The 27,097-nt window shown below is 45.3% G+C and overlaps 1 protein-coding gene across 3 annotated transcripts in view; it reads left to right on the forward strand.

The window, feature by feature from the left end:
• The window catches only part of CDK20 (cyclin dependent kinase 20), a 71,077-nt gene that overhangs the window by 28,879 nt on the left and 15,101 nt on the right, over positions 1-27,097 (forward strand). For all 3 annotated transcript variants that reach the window (XM_069209600.1, XM_069209598.1, XM_069209599.1), the window contains exons 3-6: positions 11,066-11,179; positions 19,508-19,696; positions 21,453-21,574; positions 23,857-23,919. In XM_069209600.1, coding sequence (XP_069065701.1) covers positions 11,066-11,179; positions 19,508-19,696; positions 21,453-21,574; positions 23,857-23,919 — 488 coding nt within the window. The remainder of the gene's footprint in view (positions 1-11,065; positions 11,180-19,507; positions 19,697-21,452; positions 21,575-23,856; positions 23,920-27,097) is intronic.

Genomic DNA, 27,097 nt, shown 5'->3' on the forward strand with positions numbered 1-27,097 from the left:
ATTGGCCCAAGAGGGAAAAAAAAAAACTCCTTGGTCCATTCACAAGGCTCTATTTTTTTTTTCAATTAGGTTTGAGTGACTCTCGTGAGAGTCCCTCAAATTCAACCGTCCAGATATACAAATATTTTTTAACCTTGATTTCTCAAAAACTACTGATCAGATTTAAACCAAATTACAAAACGCACAATCTGTGGACCAGGCTCTAGTCTCCTACCAGAATTTGTGTAATTCCGTCACCAGTTTTGGCGAAAACACTTCTGACAAAAGTCTATGGAAAATGCATGGGGATTTTGCATTTTTGAACCCTCCTTTTTTTTTTCGCGACCCCTCACTTGACAGATCATCCTGAAACATTCCATGTACAAACTAGCCACAAAAGAGCATGTTTTCTGGAAGGTTTTGTGAAGATTCGTCAAGCGGTGCCAAAGTTTTATAAGCAAAACAAAAAAGGCATTTCCTATAGAAACACTAACCTAACTATAACTACTCAGTGGCGACCGCCACAGGGTAATATGCACATATATTTGTGTGTGTATTTAGCCGAAAAATACGTGTTTATTTTAGCAACGGTACTAATAATGCACATTCACTCATTTATTAATACATTGCAGATGTCAAGTTCCATATTTGTACAGCAGTACCGTGAAGATGCCATGAAAGAACATTGTTTACTGCCTCTCTGACTGATTGTTATGGTGACTTTACACCTGACTGCTCTTGGAATAGTCATACGACTTCTCAATGTGATTTTACCTTACAGCATACATTTGACCCTCTGCTTGCCAGTTTTGGTTAAATAGCCATTTCCGAGGCTTGGCTTCTTGTGAGACAGTGCTAGGATACCCACGTAGGTGTTAGTGTGCTGTACAAATACATATAACAGGGCCCCTAGCCATACTCCACAATGTTAATAACCCTTTGTACAGGTACATGTATACGGCACGCAGCATTTTTATCCATTGCATGTTACAATAATATTTTGAAATGTTCTAAAAGCACAAGTGTTGCTGTTGGATACCTTAATGGTATTCATTGTATTAATCTCGCCCGGATGCAGTGCTCAGTCATCTCCACCGGGACTCCAACACATTGCCTTTAGGATACCCAAAGATTTTTGCTGTGGGTTATCTTAGGGTATCAGTGGATCAGAGAGTCCATGCTCTTTTGTGAATTTGTTCTGCATATGAAAGCATCCCCTGGAGTGGACAGGAAGCGGTTTAACTTGCATGGTCACTGCTGGGATGGTCAAAGTCCCTCAAGGACACACAGCTGTGATATCCTACCTCTTTTGTGTTTGTTCAGGCCTGTCCTGTGTTTTCTTTGCTCACAGTGTCCTCTGATCTCAAGAAAACTCTGGGAAACTACACAGTGAAGTTGATGCTCTCAACCTGCAGTTAGGGTATACTTTTTGTGTACTCCCTACCTGTAGTGGAGAGAAGCTTCTCCCCAACCCAGCTGGAGGCTATGGGGAAAGGGACAGCTGGTGGCCGCTGATTCCTCCTGCAGGGTCACATGGGGGAGGTGCCTGCTGATCGTTTCCATGATTATGAAGTCTGCCCCATTTACACCTTTGGTGGAAAGGTCCAGGAGCGCGTGCTATCACTGGCTTAGAGGGAGTCCTGATTTGTGAAGATGAGCACCTACTCACAGGCCCCGCCGTCCTGCCTCAGTTCTTCAGAACTGACTGTGAACTACCAATCCAGAGCCAGACATTGTAGAGGGTCTCTGCAGCCCATCCAAGAGAAAGAGCCTGGCCAGGATCACAACACCCTTGGTTGCAGTGCCTAGATGAGGACACTGGAGCAGCTGCCTTGCTTGCCCTGGAAGAACAGCTGGACTGTCCAACATGGAGACAAACACCTTTGAGCGTGAGAACCAAGTGCATGGCACAGCCGAGTTAAGACCTGCTTGAGGATGCCTCAGGTAAATGAGGACCGCAGGAGCAGTGCTCGAATGGGCATGTGTTGGCAGGTATTGAGTACCTGTACTTTTGAAATGTAGAGTGCGAGCACTCCTCAGCAGAGGATGAAATACCTCCAGTAGGACAGAACCAACTCTTCTTTGTGGCAAACAGCTATTGTCGGACAGTGAGTGCAAGCACTTTATTTCAAGCTTGGGGCCGCCTGGGCCTCCAGAGGGCGGAGGGTTCTGCAGGATGCTTTCCAAGATGTCGCCTGTTGGGATCCTGTGGTCCACCCCTTGCACCACACGTCTGAGGCATCCCATATCACCAGATCCCAAGACAGACACGAGGCAATTGGCTTTCAGGCTGCAGTGGTGATTGTTTGAAAGAAGCGTATTGTTTTGGCTCCAGTCCTGTTTGATAAATGTTTGCATTCCCCACGCCTCTGGGGCTGTGGTTTGGCCCTTACCCTAAATCCCAGTTGCTTGACTTCAAATGTGTCTTGTCGGTGCCTTGTGAGCATCGGGTGTCAGCAACACCTGCATTGTGAGTGAAAGCTGCTGTTGCAAGGTTACCTGATGTTAAGGTGTATACACCTGCTGCCCTACTGTTGGTGCTAGCCATGTCGAACTCCAGTCCTGCCCTCATGTGAGTTGTGTCTTTGAAGAGCAGATGATGCTGTGATCTTCTGTAGAACTGTGCCCCTTGTTTAAGATCACAATACTTGCATCCCATGGAGCAGCGCCCAGGGGTGGTTGGCTGGGCCGGTGTTGCACTCTTGAGCCCCAGGTGAGACAGTAGCTAGCCCTGTGTCTTGCCTACTTATATCCCATGGAGCAGCGACCAGAGGTGGTTGGCTGGCTCAGTGTTGCACTGGTGATCCCCAGCTGAGATAGTAACTAGCCCTTTGTCATGCACCAAGACCACACTAGTCACATCATATGGAGCAGCGACCAGGTGTTGTTGGCTGGCCCAGTTTGGCACCGGTGAGACCTAGCTGAGATGGTGCATGGCACAGGGCTAGTTACTAAGACCACACTAGTCACATCATATGGAGCAGCGACCAGGTGTTGTTGGCTGGCCCAGTTTGGCACCGGTGAGACCTAGCTGAGATGGTGCATGGCACAGGGCTAGTTACTAAGACCACACTAGTCGCATGCCATGGAGCAGCGCCCAGGGGTGGTTGGCTGGCCCAGTTTGGCACCGGTGAGACCTAGCTGAGATAGTGCATGGCACAGGGCTAGTTACTAAGACCACACTAGTCGCATCCCATGGAGCAGCGCCCAGGGGTGGTTGGGTGGCCCAGTTTGGCACTGGTGAGACCTAGCTGAGATAGTGCATGGCACAGGGCTAGTTACTAAGACCACACTAGTCGCATGCCATGGAGCAGCGCCCAGGGGTGGTTGGGTGGCCCAGTTTGGCACTGGTGAGACCTAGCTGAGATAGTGCATGGCACAGGGCTAGTTACTAAGACCACACTAGTCACATCATATGGAGCAGCGACCAGGTGTTGTTGGCTGGCCCAGTTTGGCACTGGTGAGACCTAGCTGAGATGGTGCATGGCACAGGGCTAGTTACTAAGACCACACTAGTCGCATGCCATGGAGCAGCGCCCAGGGGTGGTTGGCTGGCCCAGTTTGGCACCGGTGAGACCTAGCTGAGATAGTGCATGGCACAGGGCTAGTTACTAAGACCACACTAGTCGCATCCCATGGAGCAGCGCCCAGGGGTGGTTGGGTGGCCCAGTTTGGCACTGGTGAGACCTAGCTGAGATAGTGCATGGTACAGGGCTAGTTACTAAGACCACACTAGTCGCATCCCATGGAGCAGCGCCCAGGGGTGGTTGGGTGGCCCAGTTTGGCACTGGTGAGACCTAGCTGAGAGAGTGCATGGCACAGGGCTAGTTACTAAGACCACACTAGTCACATCATATGGAGCAGCGACCAGGTGTTGTTGGCTGGCCCAGTTTGGCACCGGTGAGACCTAGCTGAGATGGTGCATGGCACAGGGCTAGTTACTAAGACCACACTAGTCACATCATATGGAGCAGCGACCAGGTGTTGTTGGCTGGCCCAGTTTGGCACCGGTGAGACCTAGCTGAGATGGTGCATGGCACAGGGCTAGTTACTAAGACCACACTAGTCGCATGCCATGGAGCAGCGCCCAGGGGTGGTTGGCTGGCCCAGTTTGGCACCGGTGAGACCTAGCTGAGATAGTGCATGGCACAGGGCTAGTTACTAAGACCACACTAGTCGCATCCCATGGAGCAGCGCCCAGGGGTGGTTGGGTGGCCCAGTTTGGCACTGGTGAGACCTAGCTGAGATAGTGCATGGCACAGGGCTAGTTACTAAGACCACACTAGTCGCATGCCATGGAGCAGCGCCCAGGGGTGGTTGGGTGGCCCAGTTTGGCACTGGTGAGACCTAGCTGAGATAGTGCATGGCACAGGGCTAGTTACTAAGACCACACTAGTCACATCATATGGAGCAGCGACCAGGTGTTGTTGGCTGGCCCAGTTTGGCACTGGTGAGACCTAGCTGAGATGGTGCATGGCACAGGGCTAGTTACTAAGACCACACTAGTCGCATGCCATGGAGCAGCGCCCAGGGGTGGTTGGCTGGCCCAGTTTGGCACCGGTGAGACCTAGCTGAGATAGTGCATGGCACAGGGCTAGTTACTAAGACCACACTAGTCGCATCCCATGGAGCAGCGCCCAGGGGTGGTTGGGTGGCCCAGTTTGGCACTGGTGAGACCTAGCTGAGATAGTGCATGGCACAGGGCTAGTTACTAAGACCACACTAGTCGCATCCCATGGAGCAGCGCCCAGGGGTGGTTGGGTGGCCCAGTTTGGCACCGGTGAGACCTAGCTGAGATAGTGCATGGCACAGGGCTAGTTACTAAGACCACACTAGTCGCATCCCATGGAGCAGCGCCCAGGGGTGGTTGGGTGGCCCAGTTTGGCACTGGTGAGACCTAGCTGAGATAGTGCATGGCACAGGGCTAGTTACTAAGACCACACTAGTCGCATCCCATGGAGCAGCGACCAGGTGTTGTTGGCTGGCCCAGTTTGGCACTGGTGAGACCTAGCTGAGATGGTGCATGGCACAGGGCTAGTTACTAAGACCACACTAGTCGCATGCCATGGAGCAGCGCCCAGGGGTGGTTGGGTGGCCCAGTTTGGCACCGGTGAGACCTAGCTGAGATAGTGCATGGCACAGGGTTAGTTACTAAGACCACACTAGTCGCATCCTATGGAGCAGCGCCCAGGGGTGGTTGGGTGGCCCAGTTTGGCACTGGTGAGACCTAGCTGAGATAGTGCATGGCACAGGGCTAGTTACTAAGACCACACTAGTCGCATGCCATGGAGCAGCGCCCAGGGGTGGTTGGGTGGCCCAGTTTGGCACTGGTGAGACCTAGCTGAGCTGGTGCATGGCACAGGGCTAGTTACTAAGACCACACTAGTCGCATCCCATGGAGCAGCGCCCAGGGGTGGTTGGCTGGCCCAGTTTGGCACTGGTGAGACCTAGCTGAGATGGTGCCTGGCACAGGTCTAGTTACTAAGACCACACTAGTCACATCATATGGAGCAGCGACCAGGTGTTGTTGGCTGGCCCAGTTTGGCACTGGTAAGACCTAGCTGAGATAGTGCATGGCTAGTTACTAAGACCACACTAGTCGCATCCCATGGAGCAGCGCCCAGGGGTGGTTGGGTGGCCCAGTTTGGCACTGGTGAGACCTAGCTGAGAGAGTGCATGGCACAGGGCTAGTTACTAAGATCACACTAGTCACATCATATGGAGCAGCGACCAGGTGTTGTTGGCTGGCCCAGTTTGGCACTGGTGAGACCTAGCTGAGCTGGTGCATGGCACAGGGCTAGTTACTAAGACCACACTAGTCGCATCCCATGGAGCAGCGCCCAGAGGTGGTTGGGTGGCCCAGTTTGGCACCGATGATTCCTAGCTGAGATAGTGCATGGCACAGGGCTAGTTACTAAGACCACACTAGTCACATCATATGGAGCAGCGACCAGGTGTTGTTGGCTGGCCCAGTTTGGCACTGGTGAGACCTAGCTGAGATGGTGCATGGCACAGGGCTAGTTACTAAGACCACACTAGTCGCATGCCATGGAGCAGCGCCCAGGGGTGGTTGGCTGGCCCAGTTTGGCACCGGTGAGACCTAGCTGAGATAGTGCATGGCACAGGGCTAGTTACTAAGACCACACTAGTCGCATCCCATGGAGCAGCGCCCAGGGGTGGTTGGGTGGCCCAGTTTGGCACCGGTGAGACCTAGCTGAGATAGTGCATGGCACAGGGCTAGTTACTAAGACCACACTAGTCGCATGCCATGGAGCAGCGCCCAGGGGTGGTTGGCTGGCCCAGTTTGGCACCGGTGAGACCTAGCTGAGATAGTGCATGGCACAGGGCTAGTTACTAAGACCACACTAGTCGCATGCCATGGAGCAGCGCCCAGGGGTGGTTGGCTGGCCCAGTTTGGCACCGGTGAGACCTAGCTGAGATAGTGCATGGCACAGGGCTAGTTACTAAGACCCCACTAGTCGCATGCCATGGAGCAGCGCCCAGGGGTGGTTGGCTGGCCCAGTTTGGCACTGGTGAGATGGTAGTTAAGCGGATGCCAAGCGCTGATGCCAAGCAGAGCCCGGGCAGGGAGGGTTGGCCAGGCTAGGGTTAAGCTGGTGATACATAGGTGCGGTACTGATGGTTAGTGAGACCTCCCCCGCCAGAGATCCCTCTGGATGTGCGCGCAGAGGCGGCGGCGCCGCGTGTGACTCCACCGGTGTCAGCTGCGAGGCACTAACGTGGCAGCGAGAGATGTCACATGTGGGAGTGCGATTCTACTTGTATATACCTCTTTCATCTCGAAAAGAGAGTGAACAAAATGCTGATTTGTTTTCAGACCAAGTACCTGCGTGTGGGAGAAGCCGAGGCAAGCCAGCGCGTTAGTCTCGATGTATCGCTCGTTACCTTTGGCTTGTGTCTCTGCCCCCCCCCGCTCTCACCTGTCTCGCCCTCCTCTCGCTCAGTCCCCCCCCTTTAGTTCTTACTTTCCTCTCTCCTCCCGTCTCTCTCTGCCTTAGCCTTTGTCAAGCTCTGCTCTTCTCTACTCGTCTCTTTAGTTCTCTTTGTGCCTCGGAGTACTTTCGTAGAACTTCTGTCTCTGCTTTCCTAACCATCTCTTGCTCTCTCTCATATACTTTTTACATTTCTCCCAATTTTCTCTGCCTCAACATCTGTCGGTCCATACCTTTGTCTCTACCTGTAAAACTCTGTGGGACCGATTCACAAAAGGATTTGTAAACGCAGGGTTACTGCCTAAAATACAGGGGGTTGGGGAATTATTTGTTATTAAAATTTTGTGAAATTCCCTAAGAATTTCACATAATTCCACTTTTACGTCAGTGTGTATTATGCTAGTGCCTTGTGTGACAATGTTTTTTTTTTATGGAAGCGTGAATACTCTATGTTGAAAAGATACTGGCTGAAGCGTGGATAAAACAGACACTATCCCCAGACAATGTGTGAACGCGTCTCGCATGAAGTAATTATGAGGCGTTGTATAAAGGTTAATTTTGGAAAATTTTGCGTGCTACAAAAATCTGAAACTTTTGCAAATTTCTCTGGTGTAATTAAAAATTTGCCGATGCCTTCAAAAAGACCCCTTCCTACGCTTGCCAGATGTGCAAACAGTAATTCGGAGTGTGATTGGGTTTCCTGCAGCAGATGTATGCACCAGAATTGTGCAGGAATTCCCAGTAACAATTCCCGGGCACGTGGCGGGAGGTGGGCCTGATAGTTCATCTGCCTTGTAAGTTCGTGAAAGCCCGCTGTGAAACCTGGAAATGTGTGGAGATTCACAAAGCCCTATCTGACAGGGCAGATACACTCCCCTGGGCACTTCCCCGGTGGACGGGAGTCCCTGAAGCCGGTTTTTAGAGCGGGGGGGTGGGGGTCGCTCCAGGTGCCTCGGTCACTTTTCCCTGCTCCCACGGATAATTGGAGTAGGAAGGGAGGGGGCTTCAAGAGAGGAAGGGAAGGGGGCGCTAGAGAGAAAGCGATCAGAGAGAGGAGAGAGGATGGATGGATGGATGGATGAATGGATGAATGGATGGATGGATAGATGGATAGATGGATAGATGGATAGATGGATAGATGGATAGATGGATAGATGGATAGATGGATAGATGGATAGATGGATAGATGGATAGATGGATAGATAGATAGATAGATAGAGAGAGAGAGAGCGCAGGAAGATGGCCGGCGCGGGCTGGTTGCAGTGTTCTTGACAGGGACGCCTGCGGTTCCCCAGTCCGGCCCCCTTACCGCACTGGGAATCTTAAGAAATGTCCTTCCCTTTCCAGGGGCGAAGGGGAGCGGATGAGCCCAACGTTTGGGGAGAGTGTAAGGAAAGGGCCTTCTCCTGAGGAAATAATACTCCCCATGGGGCAGAACAGACAGAGAAACGTGTGCCCGGAGGCTCCATTCTCCCCTCCTCGGAGGTCAGCCCTGAGGCCTTCCTTACCAGTGCTCCGGGGATCGGGCCGAAGGTCTGCTGCGCCCCGGAGTTACGGGTACAGGGGGGACCGGCATCCAGGGGTGCGCCAAACCCAGCCCAGTATGAGTTGGAGCCTGAGGGGAGGGGATGCTTCATTCCTGTTAGAAATCCCCTAGTAATTCCTCCTTTTCGCTGGAAGGTTTCAGCTATTTTCAGCTGCCAAATCTCCATATGAATACAATAAAACGTGTAATTTGCATGGACTTTGTACCTGCTGTTACTCGCCCCATGGAAATGAAGAGGTAACATTTCATGAGGGTCTGTGTATCCTTCCGTACCGTGGGAAAGGAGCTCATGCGAGACGTCAGCAGACAGTTGTAGAAATAGACTCTGAAGCCAGCGGCTGGTACATTTGTAGCCACGCGCCTGCAAATGTCTGTGAGTGGAACAAAAACTAAAAGTACATTCATTCAAGGATGACGGGCACTCTCTATACTTTTAGGATTTCTTTTGTTATTCTGTCCATTGAGTTGGAGGGTCCTTGTTGCTCCCATTTCGCTTCATAACGGGCACATGAGTCAGCCTGGCACAATTGTACATAGAAGACAAGATGTTTGGGGCTCTTGGAGGGAAGCAGCAGTTCTGCAAGTTCATTGGTGGGGTGTCGATGGTGGTGTAGGAGGTGGCCAACCAAAGGCAAGCGGGAGGATGACACTCCGATTGATTTATTCAGAGCGGAAGCAGACCACAGTATTGTGATGCACAGTGCTTTCTAGGTTCGAGCTTGCGAGTGCATGCGCTAGGGGATGCGCCTCGCATGCAAGACTCTGTTGTGTTCCGTAAAAGGCCTTGGAGACCGACTGTCGCTCACCATTGGGTGGTTTGCGTGGCATTCTTCTTTACAGCCTTGTAATTCGTCAAAGCATGTCTGACATCATTTCCATTCCTCTGTGTGGAGCAGGGATCAAGCACTAATTGATGCAACTTAATTAGGGCTTGTCAGCTGCTCCTGACGTGATTGAGGTACTAGTTTGTTCCATTTAACTTCTTATGCCCCACAAGCAGAAGGTTTGTGACTGGCAAAAGTGTGCCCAGCAGGACAAACAAAATTACAAAGCTTTATGCTTTAAAACGAACGTTCTTTTATTATATTAAGTCATCTTTTCTCAGTTTCCACTCATGTTTTGTTTTGTTTTTGCTCGTGGACGCTGTTGTCAAAAGATGACAATGACCTTGTTCGAAATATGCGAGACCTATAGCATTGCAAATGCTTGTTAGATCTATGCTCTGGGGTCGATCTACACTTTGATGGACTGAGTAGTGTCCGTCAGGATGGCAAAGGACATTACCACCATCATCCAGTGGTACTTCATGCATTAGATTTAAAGATGACTGCTGGCCCAGAAGTCATGTCTGTACCTTGAAAGAAATCCCTATCACAGCCATGTCCTTCGCGGTGAAAAATGTTTGGCTGACAGCCACTAGTTGGTTCTGACAGCCTTTAACCAACATTTTGAAGTTTTTTTGCATTTCAGAAACAAACTTCCAAACCAGGAGTTTGTTTCTGAAAAACAACAAAAACTTATGACTCCCCCACACCGTGGAAGTTTTCTGGTGTCATTATGTGCTGCTTTCTGTCCCTCACCACCAGTAAAATCTGACTGTGAGGGATTGGAAAAAAGGACATTCCACTGTCATCTTAAAAAAAAAACCAAAAAGGTAGGCAGTGTAATTCCCATCCCTCAATGCTCCTACTCTGTCAGGCTGTTGGAGAAAACTTTCCATTGATGGATCCAACATCTCTGTCGACCTACGGTTTAAAGTCAGCCTGTCTCCAAGTGGCGTGGGTTGACAGGTACACCATCACGTTTGTGATAAAGTCTCCTATCTGCCAAACCCTAAATCAGAAACTCTAACTTTTCCTCTGTCACTGTCAATTTCTTTCTGTTCCTATCTCTTTCTATATTTTCAGAGTTGTTTTTGTATGCCTTGCAGCGTGCGCCTCTCTTTTTTTTTATTATTGTCTCTTTAGCCTGGCCTTGACTCTTCTCGCATTGAGAAAAACAAAAAAATGACGAGTGGAACAACTGAACTAACCAACTACTGGTAATAACACCGCACCGTATTCCAGAGCACTGCGTTCCCTGCGGTAACCAATCTGGGGTTGCTTGTGTTTCCAATCAGAGTGGACATGGTTAGTAGTTTGTTGCTCAGCATCCATTTTGTTGGGCCAAGTGTAGTGTTCATAGGGTTGGCCTTGTCTGTAGTGGCACAAGCGAGCTCAGACACAAATGCAGCACAGATTAGATACCAGTGCAGAGGTTAATTCAAGCATTTATCATTTTTGTGCTCTTTAACTATACTTAACTTGTTTTTTTTTTGTATTTTGTTGAATTTCTTTTCTTCCTCTGTATCTCTGCATCACTCTGTCTTCCTCTCCTGTAATTCTCTGCCTCTCGCTCCATATCTCGAAACCGCTGACTCTACCTGTCTCTTTGCCTCCAGCAGTTGCCAGTGACCTCCCAGCCTTATGATGTCTCCTTGGCTACAGCTTTTCACTTGAACAGATTTGAAAGCTTTTGACTGTTCCTTTGTGTTCCCTGGAGAATAGGGTCTAAAAATGTCCCCTTTCCTTCACTCGCTTTTCTGCAGACAGGGGAGACGGTCGCTCTGAAGAAGGTGGCTCTCCGGAGGCTGGAGGATGGGATCCCCAACCAAGCTCTGCGGGAGATCAAAGCTCTGCAGGAGATCGAAGACAACCAGTATGTAAGTGGCTGGGGTGAAGCATGAGGCCTGAGACCAGAGGCAATTCAGGTTCTGAGGGAGAGCATCCTCGTTCAGTGCACTGAGGACAGCGAGAGTATAAGAGTAGCACCAGACCTAAAGCTAGGATGTAGAGGCCAGGCCCAAGGTCAATCCCAGGCCTTGCAGGGGTTCACCGGAAACAAGTATGGGGCACAAAAGGAGGAAGATGGGGGCTCTCTGTTTGTTTTAAAGCATATTTTTTAATATATGTCTGTATTTATCCATATTTATTTCTTGTCTACATTATTAGTATTTATTCATATTTATTTTTGTGTAGATGTGTACTTTGATGCCTGCCCAGTTGTAGTAAACCTGCAGTTATAACATACCGGTACATTCAAATAAAAAGTTCAATATCATTGCAGAAGCAAGTACATTTAAACATATAAAATTATTTAATGATATTTCATCACATTTTTAAACTCCATACTGTCCTGTATTGACATGAAAATCTTGAATAATAGGAGGTCGAGTCATAGAACTGAAGACCATACTTTTCTGATTTAAAAAAACAAATAGATCTAGGAAAACATTATTTCCGGTCTGTATTTAACTACAAAGTAATCGCAACTAAAAAAAGGAGAACAGGAGGGCAGAGCCAACTGATGCCAGTGTTGATGCAAGGGGCACATAAGGCAGAGGGTTAGGTAGAGATGGGACCTTGGCAGCAGGGGCGAGCAAGTCATGGAGAGGGGCAGAGCACTCGCCGTTGGACACGAAGAAGACAAAGCACATGAAAGCCAGGAGGTGGCCTCCAGGAAGAGGGGACACTGCACCAGAAGGGGAGGGGGAGTCATACAGGGAAAGAGAGGTAGCCGCTATCTGGTACACGACGGGAAGAGAAGAAGGTGGAGTCCAGAAGAAGAGGTGACCAAATCCATGCAAGGGAGCAGGACAGGGGCACAGAGGTTGGGAGCACAGGACCAGCCCGTCTCTGCGGGATGCAGACGATCGAGGACTGCCAGTGAGATGTTGGGGACTTGAAGACCAGGAGTGAGTCGAAGGCTGAAGATGGACTGGGTGAGGTCAGGGAGCCATGGCAGAACTAGAGCAAACAATGTATATATGAAATGAGCCAATGCCGTCCAAGTGCTGCGTGAACATAAACCGGTTCAAGAGATAGCCCTTCCCAGTGTCCTGGCAGCATGAGAGGGTGTGAGGTAGCACGGAAGCAAGGGTTCTTCTGGTCCTCCTTATGCTCTGTTGTAGAGGTACCCAAAGTCCATCTTACGAATGACTAGTGGTGGAAGCTGTGGTGACTGCTGATGCTCTCTGGGCCCCACACACACCCGCTCATAGCTTATGCAAACCTGTGGTGCACCGAGGCTTCCTAAGAGCTCCCAGGTCAATGTAAACTCTGAAAGAAGCGATGTGACATACAAGGCAGCAAAACGCAATTCGTGTCCGCTAAATAGATGCGTAAGACAATGTTCAGGCATAGGAAATTAACCAAGCATATGCAATGCAATGGGTCTTGCGTTTGCTCGAGTTAGAGCTATTAGCGTTGTAAATTCCTAACTGGACTTTTCTTGCCACATAAATTCAAAGTGAAAAGTAAAATAGTTTACCTAAGCAGACAGATGCAAAGTGCCACGGCCGCCATGAGTGCGAGTGCAATAGAAAGACACAAAAGGAAAAAGAAGTTTGCTCGCAGTCAAACGTATCGGCAATCGTGCAGTTATCCATGTTACAGGGTCTGTGTCCAGGGCGGTAACAAAACGGCCCCAAGGAGGGACAAACGTAAAGCTTTTACCAGTGATAGTAAAGGATTTTTGAAAGGAAAGCCCAGGAACAAGTGATAGTTTTGGACGTGCGGTGGGCGTGATTGAAGGCCCACAATACTTACAACAGATCAAAGCGCTTGCGCTCGACCTAAAAAAATAAGCAAAGGTTTATCTGTGCAGACTGTTGTAGTTAATTAAAGCAGTAATGCCTGAAGCAGGATCACCAATCTGGACCAGCCAAACACAGCTGAACAATAGTAACTGGTTAGACCATTAAGATAAACGTTATTATATACAGCCATTAAAAATCACTGGACAGTGACCTAATGTACCTTCTCCTTGCCTCCCTTGCATCAGTTGGATATCACCAAAACATGCTCGGAAGCCTTGTATTCCTCCAGAGATTCTTGCAGAAATGGCACAGTTGTAACTGGGTGCTTACTTCTGGACTTTAGGCCCATGACTCATGGACTTAGGCCTTCTTCTGCAGGGGCTTCACATGTTTCTGTTTAAATAAGCATGTGCAAACTATCTGGGATCGGCGGAGAGAACAGTTGCTTTCTGGCTAAAGATCCTCCCTGCACTGAGTGGTTCTGTCTAAGTTTCAGCTTTTCTTTAGTTGATGTATGCATTTGCAAGAGTACCTCGCTTGGAAAACGGTTTGAGCTGCACATATGCAAAGTAAAAATTCATTCTGAAAAATACAAATCAAGCACACAAGACCATACCTTTCATACAGCACAACAGCATGCAAGGTTTTACTGGCATTCTCAATTTGCTGTGGTACAAAAATGTCTGATTCAAAGGACTCGCCCTCTAGGTAAGGGCGTTTATTGGTCTCTACGCACCACCGTACAACAGCGCACCTCCAGACCGAACCCTGGTACACACTCCACACAGCCCGAACATGAGGTTAAGCAGCAAGTGAAGTGAAGCATCCAGTAGAACTTGCTGTCCTCAGCTGCTTACAAACACATTTGCAAGTGCTGGACTGCGGGCTCACAAACCAATTGAGGGATTGTGAAACTTCAGTCTGAACCCCCACCCCCCAAAAAAACAAAAAACAATTCAAACTACAATACTCTCCCCAGTGCCTGCACATTTTCACACACCTGGTCACACTGCCGCCAGCCAGGGGTAAGTTTTGGGTAAGTTGCCTTCAGTAGAGTACCTCAGTGTCTCTACCCAGAGACACTGCAGTGCACTCGACTGAAGGCAGGTTGTGTTATGCGAGGGCTCTTGACTAATAGCTACTTGACTTTAAATCACATTGGTGCCAGCTAACGTAACGTACGACTGAGCCGGCTGGTGTGGGCTTGGGTCGACCATGAGGGGTCTCCAGCTTCGATGAAGTAATGATGAAGACGTGCACGGGTTTGTGTTTGCACCTATGACTTCTTGAGCTGTGGAATTCCAGTAATTCCTTTTGCTGTGTCCCACATGCCATCATGCATCTGCATAAAGTGAACAAGAGAGGGCCCGGCCGCAGGAGGGCGAGTAAAGTAAGTCTGGGAAGACCGAGTATGTTCTCTTGCATCATGCTTCTTCTATGAGTGGGAAACCCCTGCATCAGCATCTCCATGTCCCAAGGATGTGCCCAACCCTGCAGCTTAATCTCCGCTAACACTGCTCTTTTGTTTGCTACGTCGGAAAAGCACTTACTAAACCCTATCTCTCACCAACTCATGTAAAAGTAGATATCCGACACAGGTGGAAAATTCTGCATACAAACACTTGTAAAGCCTAAAACACAAATAAAGTGCCGGTAATAAGTTCTTGATTCTAAGTAGCTCTCTCCATCCAGCAAAATATGAAAAATACTAATTATGCACATTAAGTCTGGGTTGAAAACAAGCACAGAGAATTGTGTGAGGTGCCCATGAATTTGTGTATTGCACACCGGTACCATGGGTAATGGTCTTCCTGGGCTGTACGCAGTTATTGAACTGAGAAATTACGTTGACCTCTCGTAGATATTTGAAAGCCATGCTATGCAGGTATTGAAGCCAATCTGAGAAATATGTTACATGCCAGACCTGAACTTGCTGCCATACCTCTGAGCTTCCCGTGCCCAGCCGCCTGTAGGTGCAGTGCCAGACCCCTTGCCTTTGTGTGCATCCTGTGGGCTCTGGGCAGAGGCCCCCATGCCATTCGCTTGGCTGCACACAGTCGTTGGCAGTCGGTTCTTGCCTATGTGAATGCCCTACACCACCCCTTGTGCCAACTACACATTGCCTTTAGCTGTGTGCAGAGGGTTCTAGAGACCTTGCAGATTGGCTTTTATTTTTTTATTTTTTTTATTTTTTATTTTTTTTTAGTTCTATTTTTCAGGATTCATAAAATTAACTTTTTAAAAATGTTTTGACCTGAATTGAGGTCCACAAATCCCACAACAAAATGGAGGCTTTTTCAAAATTTAAAATAAAATAGAAGGTTATGTTAGAATCTGCTTGCATGGAGACTCACTACACCCCACCATCCTCCACTGAATCAGTCATTTTACTGACCCTCATACCTTTTTCCAGGACTTGGTTACTGCTGCCCTGTAATGACCATTGCAACAAGAAGTTTCATTTGTTGCTGCCTGTTGGTCTTCACAAAGAGCTGTGTTTTTTGGACTGAGAAACTAGGGAAAATCTGTGGATCTTGTCCACTGTTTTATGTGGAGACGCACACATGGAAATCTCACCCTGAGTTCAACCCTTCACACACACACACACACACACACCACACGACACCACACCACACCACATCTCCCTCCTTAAAAAAGTTAAACCACGCAAAGCAAATCCAGAGGCATCAATCTATACCTGCCACCTAGAAATACTCCTCTTCGCAGCTTGCACCTCACTCATATTCATAGAACTGTAGAGCACAAAAAATCTAAGTTAAAAGACGTGCATGTGATCACAGGTCTATGCGCGTGTTGGCACTCTGATTCCCCTCAGCATCCCACACATCACACTCATAATTTACACACCCTCAGATCAGCTGTACCCCGTGATTCAGAAAGATGTAAATACACACATACACACACTCACATATAACACGTTGACTTTCGCAGAGATCACACACCCGTACCCCCCTCCCTTTATGCATGCATGATGCCACTTCTGACGAGGGATCGATTAAGGGAACTATTTTTCTGATCTTGAAGTTAGCAAAATTGCTATTATGGATCCATGCTTATGAGTACATTTAATTAGCAAAATAAATCAATTAGTTACCTGGCTATAATCATGTTTATTAGAAAATTAGAAATGTTAACTTTAATAATAATCGTCCAAAAATGTTCATTCTCAGTGTGGGCCACGTGAGTCATTCCACCCATTTATCCATCAAGGGATCTTTATTAATATCCATACATATTAATTCACTGGTGAGCCGAATCCTGTGTGCGTGTGTATATGTATGTATATATGTGTATATATATATATATATATATATATTTATTTAGTTATTTATTTAGTTATTTATTTAGTTATAGAAAAATGTTTTTTGACTTGCCTGTATCTTTGGCCCCCGTTGATGAATCATCATGAAATTTTCCAGAAAAAATTGACACTAACGACAGCTGCTGTCTAGAAAGTTTTGGATGATCCGTCAAGTGGGGACTGAGAAAAGAGGGTGGGGGCAAACATGTTTTCCCCATGTTAATTTCCATTGGGTTTCTGAACACAACTGCAGCCCAAATTGCTGGAGGGAAATTACACCAAATTTGGCAGAAAGGTAGCTCTTGGTCCATAAGCTCCCTTTTTAGGGTCGAGCCTGCGTTGCATGCACTCGTATCGCAGCGAGACGCTTTAGTTATTAGAAAAGGGCTTGGAGCCCTGTCAACATCACATTAGTGTTCGTGTTAACCATTGGTTCGTGGGCTTGACTATTAAAATCCGCTTGCTTTCATTAGTCGAAGGCATGGTCACGTCATGCCTTTTCCGGTGGCTAGCCCTCCTCGAGCGCATCGACCAAGTACAGAAAACTTGCGAGGCTCGCTGTTTTCTGTCCGGCTTGTGGACTACTTTTTTTCTCTATTTTACTAGCGCTATTTCGCTTGGCAGAAGTCTAGCGCTTTACACAGTTAATTTAACTTTTTCGGGTTACGTACATAAAAGCACTTTTGCCGACAGATGAAAAGTCGGGTTAGGAGTTTACAACGCGATCAGCTCTAACATGAGCAAACGCGAGACCCGTTGCATTGCAAATACTTGTTATTATTTGGTGTAAATCCGTTCAGTAGTTTTTGAGCTATTTAAAGAAAACCAAATTTGCATGTCTGGGTGGAGCCTAAGAACAGATCTCATGATGAGATCTGATTGGCTGTGAGCACTTCAACCAGGCAGTGCTAGCAGCCGTCTCAGGACCAATATACATGATAGCGCCCAATCAAATGCATTGTAGTGAATGACAAGTTTTGAGGGACACAAAAAGCAAAACGTATTAAGGGTGATAACCAATTTTTGTTACAATATAAATCATTTGTTGATGGTACCATAGTCATTTTAGGAATTGTGGTGTGTTCAAAGGTGATTTTACCCTGCTGGGATTTCATGAAACCTTTTTTATCGTGATTTTCCCAGAGAGGTTATGGAAGGTGCAACAGAAGCTGAAATGAAAGCATATTTTCTGTAAATTCACAGAATCTTTCCTAGACATATGAGAATAACTTTGACATTCTCAGTAAAACATGTACTTCCAAAAGGAGCAAGCTGATTTCCTCGTGTTCTACTGCAGAGTCTCCCAGAGTGTTCTAAAGAACAACTAGAGTGCTAAGTCTTCGTAATGACAAAAGTTGGCACACTTGAAGACATCTTGATTGAATCAAACTTGTAAAAATAAAAATATTTAATTTAGAAAGGAAAAAAAATAGGGGGCTTCATTTTGTCCTAGAAATTATGATCAGTGCTGTAGAAAGAAAATTTAGGACACATGTAAACTCAGTTCTAAAATATCTTCCTGCTGTACATCCCACAGGAGCAGGCTGTCAGTTGCTTTTCTTGTGTTCTACTGCAGCGTCCCAGGGTGTTCTAAAGAACAACTAGATCCTTACAGTTTTACTTATGACAAAAGTGTGTCACGCCTGAAGTCATCCTGATTGAATTGAACTGGTAAAACTTAAAACATTTAATTTAGAAAGAAACAAAATGAGGGGGTTAATTTTGTCATAGAAAATATGGTTTGTGCTGTAGAAAGAAAAACTAGCACACATTGTAAGTGAGTTCTCAAATTTCTTTCTCTTCTATTTCATTAAAACATTCTGACATGCGGGCTGAAACATGCACTTTCAACACCAGCAGCAGACTGCCAGTTTAACGCCCCTGTGATCAGCAACTTGCACTGTTTTAATGAGCAACTAGAGTGCTAATATTCTCAATGTATGCCAAAAGTGTGTTGTAGCTGAAGGCCATCTTGATGGAATCAAAGTTGAAAGCTGAAAGAATTTTCTAATGTGGATCCTGTAGTAAATAAGGAAATTAGGGAGCCTGGCCCTGTGTCCAACTCCCCACTGTGCATTGCAATGGGCATCTTACTTAATGGTAAGCCCTGACCCCTCCCCTCTTCCCCCCCCCTTTGAAATGCAGTGAAAAAAACAAAAGTTACAGGGATGTTATAGTTGAGGAAATAGAATTTTAAAACCTTATAAATTCACCAAAAAAAAAGGTTACAGGGACGTTATAGTTAGGTTCAGTTTTTACACTCCCAAAACCATAGAAATTAGGCTGTTATAGAGTTATTTCAAGTAATTATGATTCATGCCCCAAAGTAACTATAACTCACGTCGCTATGCACTGCCTATTACCTGGGATATTACATCACTCGTGACATCTACTTTTACATCATTGATAATATCACTTGAACATTTGCAGTAAAATTATTGATGAGAAAACTGTTTCTGGTGAGGGCATGAGAAGGTCATGAGATGGGTAGCATATGTCCATACAGCTTTTGCAGTCTGTTTTTAAGTACAGGGTGCAGGGTTTGAAAATATTTTCCTAGGATCTCACACAGAAGCTTAGAGAAGGAGCTCAGGTCTGATTCTAACGTCGGGTTCCATTCAGCCTCTTCAGCTGTAACCGAGGGAAGAAACAAGCAGACTAGTGCCTCTGTTGCCTATTTTGCTGATCGGCTTAAAAGTGTATCTTTCATTTAGCACGGGTAGGAATCCCAGTGTGTTCAACAGAAAGGTGTGATGGTGCCACCAAGTGGGGCTGAGTCATGAAATAAGTTATTAGAAACATAATAAAATGTATCAAGAAGGTCGCAGAGTCGCAACACTGTGCACTGTAAGCTATTGAGGGAATAAGGGCTCGCCTCAATGAAATGTTCAAAATCTCTCATCTGGACGGTTGCTGTCTTTCCTTTCCGTCCAACCAAGTCCATTGTGAGAGGGGCCAACACTTTCCCATCAGGAGCAGATTAGAACCATGAAATGTGTATTTCCACTGGACTCGAGAGGGGCTTGTTCTTTAGATGACAAGGATTGATGCCTCTGCTCATGCTGTCTCTCAGCAGTGAGGTTCCTCCTCACCAAACTCACTCATGTTGTGCTGTCTCTGCTATTTCCCAGGTGGTGAAGCTGAAGGATGTCTTCCCGCATGGAACAGGGTTTGTGCTGGTGTTTGAATACATGCTCTCCGACCTCTCTGAAGTGATCCGCAACTCTGAGCAGCCCCTGACAGAGTCCCAAGTCAAAGGCTACATGATGATGCTTCTAAAAGGAGTGGCCTTCTGCCACGAGAATGCCATCATGCACCGGGTAAGCTGGACAGATATGGGATCTAGGGTACTGTGGATTCTCTCACCTTCTCCACCATATCTCACTGCTTACACAAAGAGAGAGATAACCCATGCTCCCAGCTATCATTCTTGTGATGCTTTTGAGTGTTCGCTCATCTTCTAAAATCACAGGGCTATAATACGTCAACCTTGCATGGGAGGGAAAAATGTAGCAAATCATTTTGTACCATTTTGCTGCTTTGAGAATGCACAAATATAGTTTCAGTAAATTTTGCATAAAGATTAACACAAAGTATTGTGCACTGAATTACTTGTGAGGAAAACAAATTATGAACCAATGGAAAAATCTACATTTCCAACAAATCATTTTACTTGGGCAATAGACGTTTTAACAAAGAAAACATGAGCAAAAATTGACACTGGGTAGAGATCGAGTCTGAAGTAGTGGTAAGCAGAGAGGGAGAAAAGTTTAGATGGAGAAACAGAATAGACAGGGAAACAGAAAGTTAGCTTTCCCATGGGATCCCCTTGGAAGGTGGGTGCCCTAGGCAATTGCCCATGCCTTATAACGTCTCTACGTGGTCTTTCAGAAAAACATTGAAGTCATTCTGATGGATGTTGATGTCATATGTGGACTTGGAAAAACAAAATGGGTTTGAGCCTTAGGTTCTCAATAGAGACGTCTTTGAATGTTCTGGAAATTTACTGTTTTAATAATTTTGTTTCTGCTTCTTGTAACACATTTGAATTACACTGATTTTGCCTCATGCTTAATCCTATAATTCACATTTGAAGGTAGGAGAGAATGAATTAGTTCTAATGCTTTTTTCTGCAAAATCAACAAACATCTTAAAAAAATTATTCCCTCAGTTTTCCTCTGGCAAAACTATATCCTGCACGACCCATATAAAATGACACTGAATGGACTTGCTCTATTAGTTTTATTCCAGTCCAAAACTGCCAATACAGATCCTTTTTTCTTAGATTTTCCACTTTCTTCTCTCTGCTGCTTCCAGCTTTTTCAGTTTGTCATTTCTTTGGCTTCTGTTGGCATGTCAAACACAGGCCCAAGTTACAAATCCCTTTCATGGTCGCCAACCCAGTTTTTCAGAAAATAACTGGATTTGTGACCACAAAAGTGATTTTTTTTTTATTTATTTTTTATTTACAAAAGCTTTTTTTAGGAGTTAAAGGGGTTTTGCGGTCATTTCCGAATTGCAAATGGAAGGGGTGGGAAAGGTGTCTCCCTCCTATTTCTGATACTGAAGGATATTTATGAATAGTTTGTGACTGCAAATGTGGTTACAGAACATTGACGAGTTATTGACGCACACGTTGGGGTGATAATTGATTCACAAAGAGCAAGGAGTCCTGTTGGGACGTCTTCTCTTTAAATTGTGTCAGAGGCCTGGAGGAGAGAGCAGGCAGGAGTCCAGAGCACCTATGTCTTGCCAAACAGGAAACAGGTTTTGTAATGCAGCACCTTGCAAGCCTCCATCCCCTCATTTCCATCCAATCAGAGGGGGTCTCGATGTGGGACCTGCCTATTTAATTTTCAATAGAAAAAGTTAGTTTTTTCCGACCCCATGAGAACATGCAATTTGAGATCTGAACTATTAGTACATTGATCATTTTGAAAATTGGATTCCCTTTTGCAAATCAGTCAGTGTGTAAATTGTACATCCCGGGCTTGCAAATGAAAATGATCCATCAGGCCCAGAGAGTGCTTGCAATGATGGTATGCTGTCATTTTAGTGTTTGTCCACTTACCGTAGGACCTGAAGCCAGCCAACCTCCTCATCAGCTCCACCGGACACCTGAAGATCGCGGACTTTGGCCTGGCCCGGGTGTTCTCCAACGATGGGGACAGACTATACAGCCATCAGGTTGCCACAAGGTGCGTAAAGAATCGTAGAATAAGGGAGCACCGTACACAATAAGAATGCACCAAGAAAGGTGACCCTCACAAGAAGTCTGCTTAGTTCCGAGACTGGAATAAAGCCTGCACACCCTTATATTGTAACAGACATGGAAGGATTTCTCACTCATGAGCAGAAAGATTAAACATAACACATAATAGTTGGACTGAGCTAAGAAACTTGGCAGTTTACAATCAAACTTTGTACTTTGTACATTCCTGAGAGAATATTCTGCTGTTCAATGTTTTTTTCAGATGCTATGTAAGAAAGATTTACAGCCAAGCCTTGTAAGTGTCCTGAACTTGCAGTTTATAATCCCAGGTGCAGAAATGTAGGGTGTATAGCTGGTCACAAGGTTGATTGGGTTTTAAGCCAGCAACCTCCGATTTATCAGCCAGAACAACCATGAGTTTGTTAATCCCCTTGTAACGCAGACCAAAAAAAGACAGTATAATATTCTGTCCGAAATGATGAAGGCTATACACTTCTTCCTGAAGATACCCACATATACAGAATGCACTTGGTCGGTTAAATTCTATGCAAGATAAATTTGAAGAATCTGTGCCTCCATTCAGTTTGGTAGTGCGCCCTTTCTTCAAGATGAGGAAAAAAGATTCCCTTTGCTTTTCACTGCCATCAACATTCGACAGGGGTGTAGCTACTTCTCACTTTCTCCTAGCTTCTCCAAGATTATGCAGAAATCGTCCTACACCATAAAACAAGTCAACGTGTCCTTTTTGGCTTTTTTGTCTCTTCCCAATTCTTCCAGTCAACTTATTCACCCTCCAGGCTCGTCCTCACCGTGTAGACTGCTCGGTCCTTCTTTTATGGCCTCAGGACCATCTGCAAAGTCTGCGGTCGCTTTACTTTGTAGATAATTTCTTCATTTTCTAACCTGGCCCAGCACCCTTCAGGCAAACCACTCTTCCCACTGTAGATGGGCTTCCGAGATTTACTTTTTAACCCCTCTCTCGGCCCCCAACAAACTTAATCCAAACTTACAAGCAGTTTTTATGTCCCCTGGCTATCTAGCCACTGCCTCAAGCAACAATGTATAACATACAGCATGGTACCCCCTGAACAAACCCACCTTTAAGAAAGGCTTTTACCTAACCTAAAGCAAAAGAGTGAGTTTTCATTAGGAGACACAGGGAAGACTAGGCATGCTTTTTTGTTTCTCCATGTATCATGCAGGGAATGCCACATTTTCCAGGGCATTATCCTCTACTCTAACAGTACCCGTGGGAGAGGTGGTTACCACCACAATCACCCAGGGCCTTTTAATCAAATGACTCATGGGCACACATAATATTTAGTTGATGAAAATCTGCTGAATTATAGAGTGAAGTTTGAATTTATAAAAGATCATCTTCAACCCCATCACGTTACACAATAATCCATCCATGAGCACCAAACTAATAAGTAGGTTTTACATACTCCCGCCACCCAAACAAAGCTGTCCACCCATCCTGGCTTTAATGACTCCCCTGATTTATCATTCACCTTATTCTGCCTCTTGGCCCCACTTTTTGTTTTTTCTGGTCCCATTGTGGACCCTCACTTCCCGTCATCAATCAAGGGTTGGTTCATAACTCCCACCCTTTTAATAAGAGACTTGTATAGAAGGAAGAGAGAGAGAGAGAAAGAGACGTTTATGGCAGCTGAACGGAAATAGTCAACTATAACCAAATTTAAGAGCAAATTGTTTCAGTTTTGTCACTTCATTATCAAAGAGGTTTAACTCCCTTGCAAGCTTAGTCAATTATGTTAGATTTTTGATATCTGTAATCAGAATACTTCATCCGTGAAGTCAGTAAATCAAATGATTTAGAAAATAAAGTTGGAGCCTAACACCATAGACCTCCAAAGTTTATATCTTGTATAGATTCACATGATCCTCACTTTAACTGCTTGTCATGAAAGTCAATTCTGTTTTCTTCCTGCTCCCAAAAACAGAAAAGGAAAAATGCTAATCATGCAACATGGCCCTGGTATGTCACCGGAACAGTTGACATTTTGTCTAGTTACAGTATCACACAAATTTCAATTCTCTGAAAAGAGTGGTTATGGGTCTGCCAGCTGCACTCGACTACATGAACCTCAAGCATGTTAATGTACTGAGGATACTGGTGAAATACTGTTTTTAGCTGGTAACCTTTCTCAGTTCCTAGTTTAAAGCCCGTGCTCTACTTTCTAAGATGTACACTGTGCAACAGGTGTGCGCAAGCCCCTGAAGGCTGTTTTCTCGCTTCTATTTTAGGTGGTATCGTGCACCGGAACTCCTCTACGGGGCTCGGAAATATGATGAGGGAGTGGATCTATGGTGAGAAGAACGTCCGGCTAAATCTTCACTATCGTGTCACATAACCAAAGTACACCAGCAATGCTGGTCTTTAGGTTGTTTTATAATGGATTTCACGGATGACAGTGGAGCATGTACGAGTGTAAAGTAGTGTGTATGAGTCAATGCAAATACGTTAAGAGACATGTGGCGTGCATGAAGCAGGGGTTTGACCTGAGCCCTTATGAGTCCCAAACAGGCTACACCCATGTCTCTGCCCAGCATTAGCAGTCGACTCCCTTGGGTCCCCCCTAACAAATGGGAGGGCATTTGTTGCTTGGTGGCTTATGTTCAGCGGTACTGACTTGTGGTTGGCTTTTTCTAGTTTTTCATGTGGAGGCGCTTACTGTTATAGCCTGGTCTGTTGCTCTAGTGATGCTCTGTCAGGTCAAGAACAGGTTAAGGCAAGGTGGAAGTAGGGGTTGCAAAGCAGCTCTAACTTGCAAACTTCAAAGATGTTTCTCTTTTGTCTGGTTATGTTCACTTAGAGCCTCTGGAGCATCATTAATGTTAAGTGTTTTTTTCAATGTTTGTGTGTACGTGTATGTACCTATATAGTGAATGAATGATTACTGTAGAATATTTTTCCTTTGATCCAGGAGAGTTAAAGAAGTGTGTTGTATGCACAGAAGGATAGAATAACAGCATTGAATTTATGAAACCTTTATGCATAATGCCTGTTCATTTAATTTATCATATTTTTGTGTATGTACAATTTTGAGTCCAATTCGGATCATTTTTGCGTGTGGGTGTGGGCATAGATATAGGTGAATCCATCACTGAGAGGAGTCTGTTTCCATAGATCAGGAAATCTAAAGAATTGGGTGATTCATGTTACATGTGGAGTTAAACTACAGCGTATTGTACTGTGCACATGAATTGCTATATCTTATTATATATATATAATATTATATGGTATTTATTATATTATTTTATTATATTATAATATTGCATTAATTGCACTATTTGAATTAGAAATATTTACATTTGTGTCAGGATAAAATATCTTGTATATTTGGTGCAATCCATGTTTTATCAAAATGATGATATTCTGGAGGACTTTGGGAAATAATACACAAGTGTAACATTGTTTCCCAAAGTCCACCAGAATATCATAATTTCGAATAGCCTTTAATTTGGGGAAAAAAAAGGTTTGTTACAATGGAGTAGTGAACACCAGCCTTAACATTTACTGTTTTCTTCCTTAAGTTTCCAGGTTTGTTTTATGTTTATCATTTTGCAATTCAAAATAAATATGATTGACTTTAGGTACTAGTGAGAGAGCCCAATGCTTACTTTTTCAGATTAGTGCATAATTAGGGTATCCTTTTTAGGTTTAAAATTATAAAAACTGATAAAAACCCACCAAAAGGGGAACAACACGCATCACTGTAAACATATAAACACTGGCAAACACCTACACAGCCATATGGTTCAAGAAAGAAAAGTGGGAAAGGATGAGTCACTTTTTTTTCATCCACAAGGGGTCACTACAGCGTAAATTTGTTATACAAATGAAGATTAGGAAAGGCTGGTCTATTTTTCATCTTCTTTTTGTTTCCTCTAGTTTTGTGTGCTTGGTTTTAGAGGTGCAAGATTTAGAAGCATGTGTGGGTCTGATGTAATTATTTGAATCTGTGATATTAAAATCATATATGATGATTTGTCAGTGTTGAATATTTCACTTATTGGTGGAATGCCTGGCTCATACGAATCTTGGGAATATGTCATATCACATTTAGCCACAGACACGGGATAGGTAAAGCCATTTAATACATCGTGCTCCACCAAACCCCCAACCCTCCAAAAACACCTCCCTGTCCCCCTCCTCCCCCCCATGCACACATTAAACAAGTCCAAGCCAATGTTTGTTGCAGGTCAACTGCCGAACATCCCAGGTTGTGAACATCCGAGGTTGTGAACATTCAGTGCAAGGTGTAGTGAAAGGTACTTGTGAAAAGAGTCTTGTGACCATGCACGTGTGATAATAGTGAAAACGCGGCACAAGAGTTTCCACAGATCAACAAAATTCATAGCTGCTGGGTGTCCCCTTGTCATGCGGGATACCTTCAGCTGAACCTATCTTTTTTACTGAACGGCACTTTACTGCTGGGGTTTTTGCGCTCATAGTTACAATATTACTAGCACCATTTCAAGTCCCAGCGTACGGTGTGCCGTGTGCCTAAAGGTCAGGGCTGACTTACAGTGAGACAGATGCTAAGGGGACACTTGGCAGCTCCATACAACAGCAGCGCCTTCTTAATGTAGTGAGGCCCAAAGTGAAGAAGGTGGTGAGCAAGCTTGAAGCATCACGTTTCAGGTGCATAAGAATGCAGGGCTATGAATCAATCTATTCAAAATGTTAAAGGTTTCACGAGGTACTATAAGGTTGGCAGTGTTGACCACCCCTCCATCGTCCTAATATCCTGTAAGGATAAGCAAATGACTCGCATCTGTGTCAAGGAATTTGTTAATTACTTTTTTAATTCATTAATAGTCCTGTAAAGAAGACAAAGTCCTGACAGGGTAAGAGTGAAAGGTAATGAGGTGTGAGAGAGAGTGCAATACATAGATCTTCTGTGGTTAGGGGAATGTAACGTATGCCCTTTGGACACATTGCCAGTGGGAAGGCACTACATACCCTGTATTACAGCTGCATTAAATTAATGATTTGCTTTATAACAATCATTACGGAAAATGTTTTATAAACATTGGAAAATAAAGTTTTTGTCTAGTTTGGGAGCCAGGCATCTGAATAAGCACTAATTTCAGAGGTTTAGAACACACCCCTGAAATCCACAAAAATAAAAAATAAAACAGGACGGCCTTGCTGTGTTTCCCAAACTATGGATCGCAAGCCGATTTTTGGTGGGTCATGAAAGTCCAAGCAATAAATAAAGATGCCTTTAAATTCTGTGATTATCTTGTCGCTTCTGCTGTGACTTCAATGACAGAGGTCAAATGTCAGGGTATGTCATCTGAAAAATGTCTGCTTCAATGTTTTTTAAGACGGAGATTGACATTTACAAGCTCCTCTCATATTGCAGTCAGAGACAGAAAAGTAAAACAAATTATGTGACAATCTTGCTGGTCTACAGTGTGTGTGAAAAGAGACTGTAGGGTGTCCTTTTTGTAACATATAACAAAATGTAAATACCTG

The sequence above is a fragment of the Pleurodeles waltl genome, chromosome 10 (genome assembly GCF_031143425.1).
Source record: "Pleurodeles waltl isolate 20211129_DDA chromosome 10, aPleWal1.hap1.20221129, whole genome shotgun sequence".
Taxonomy (NCBI): domain Eukaryota; kingdom Metazoa; phylum Chordata; class Amphibia; order Caudata; family Salamandridae; genus Pleurodeles; species Pleurodeles waltl.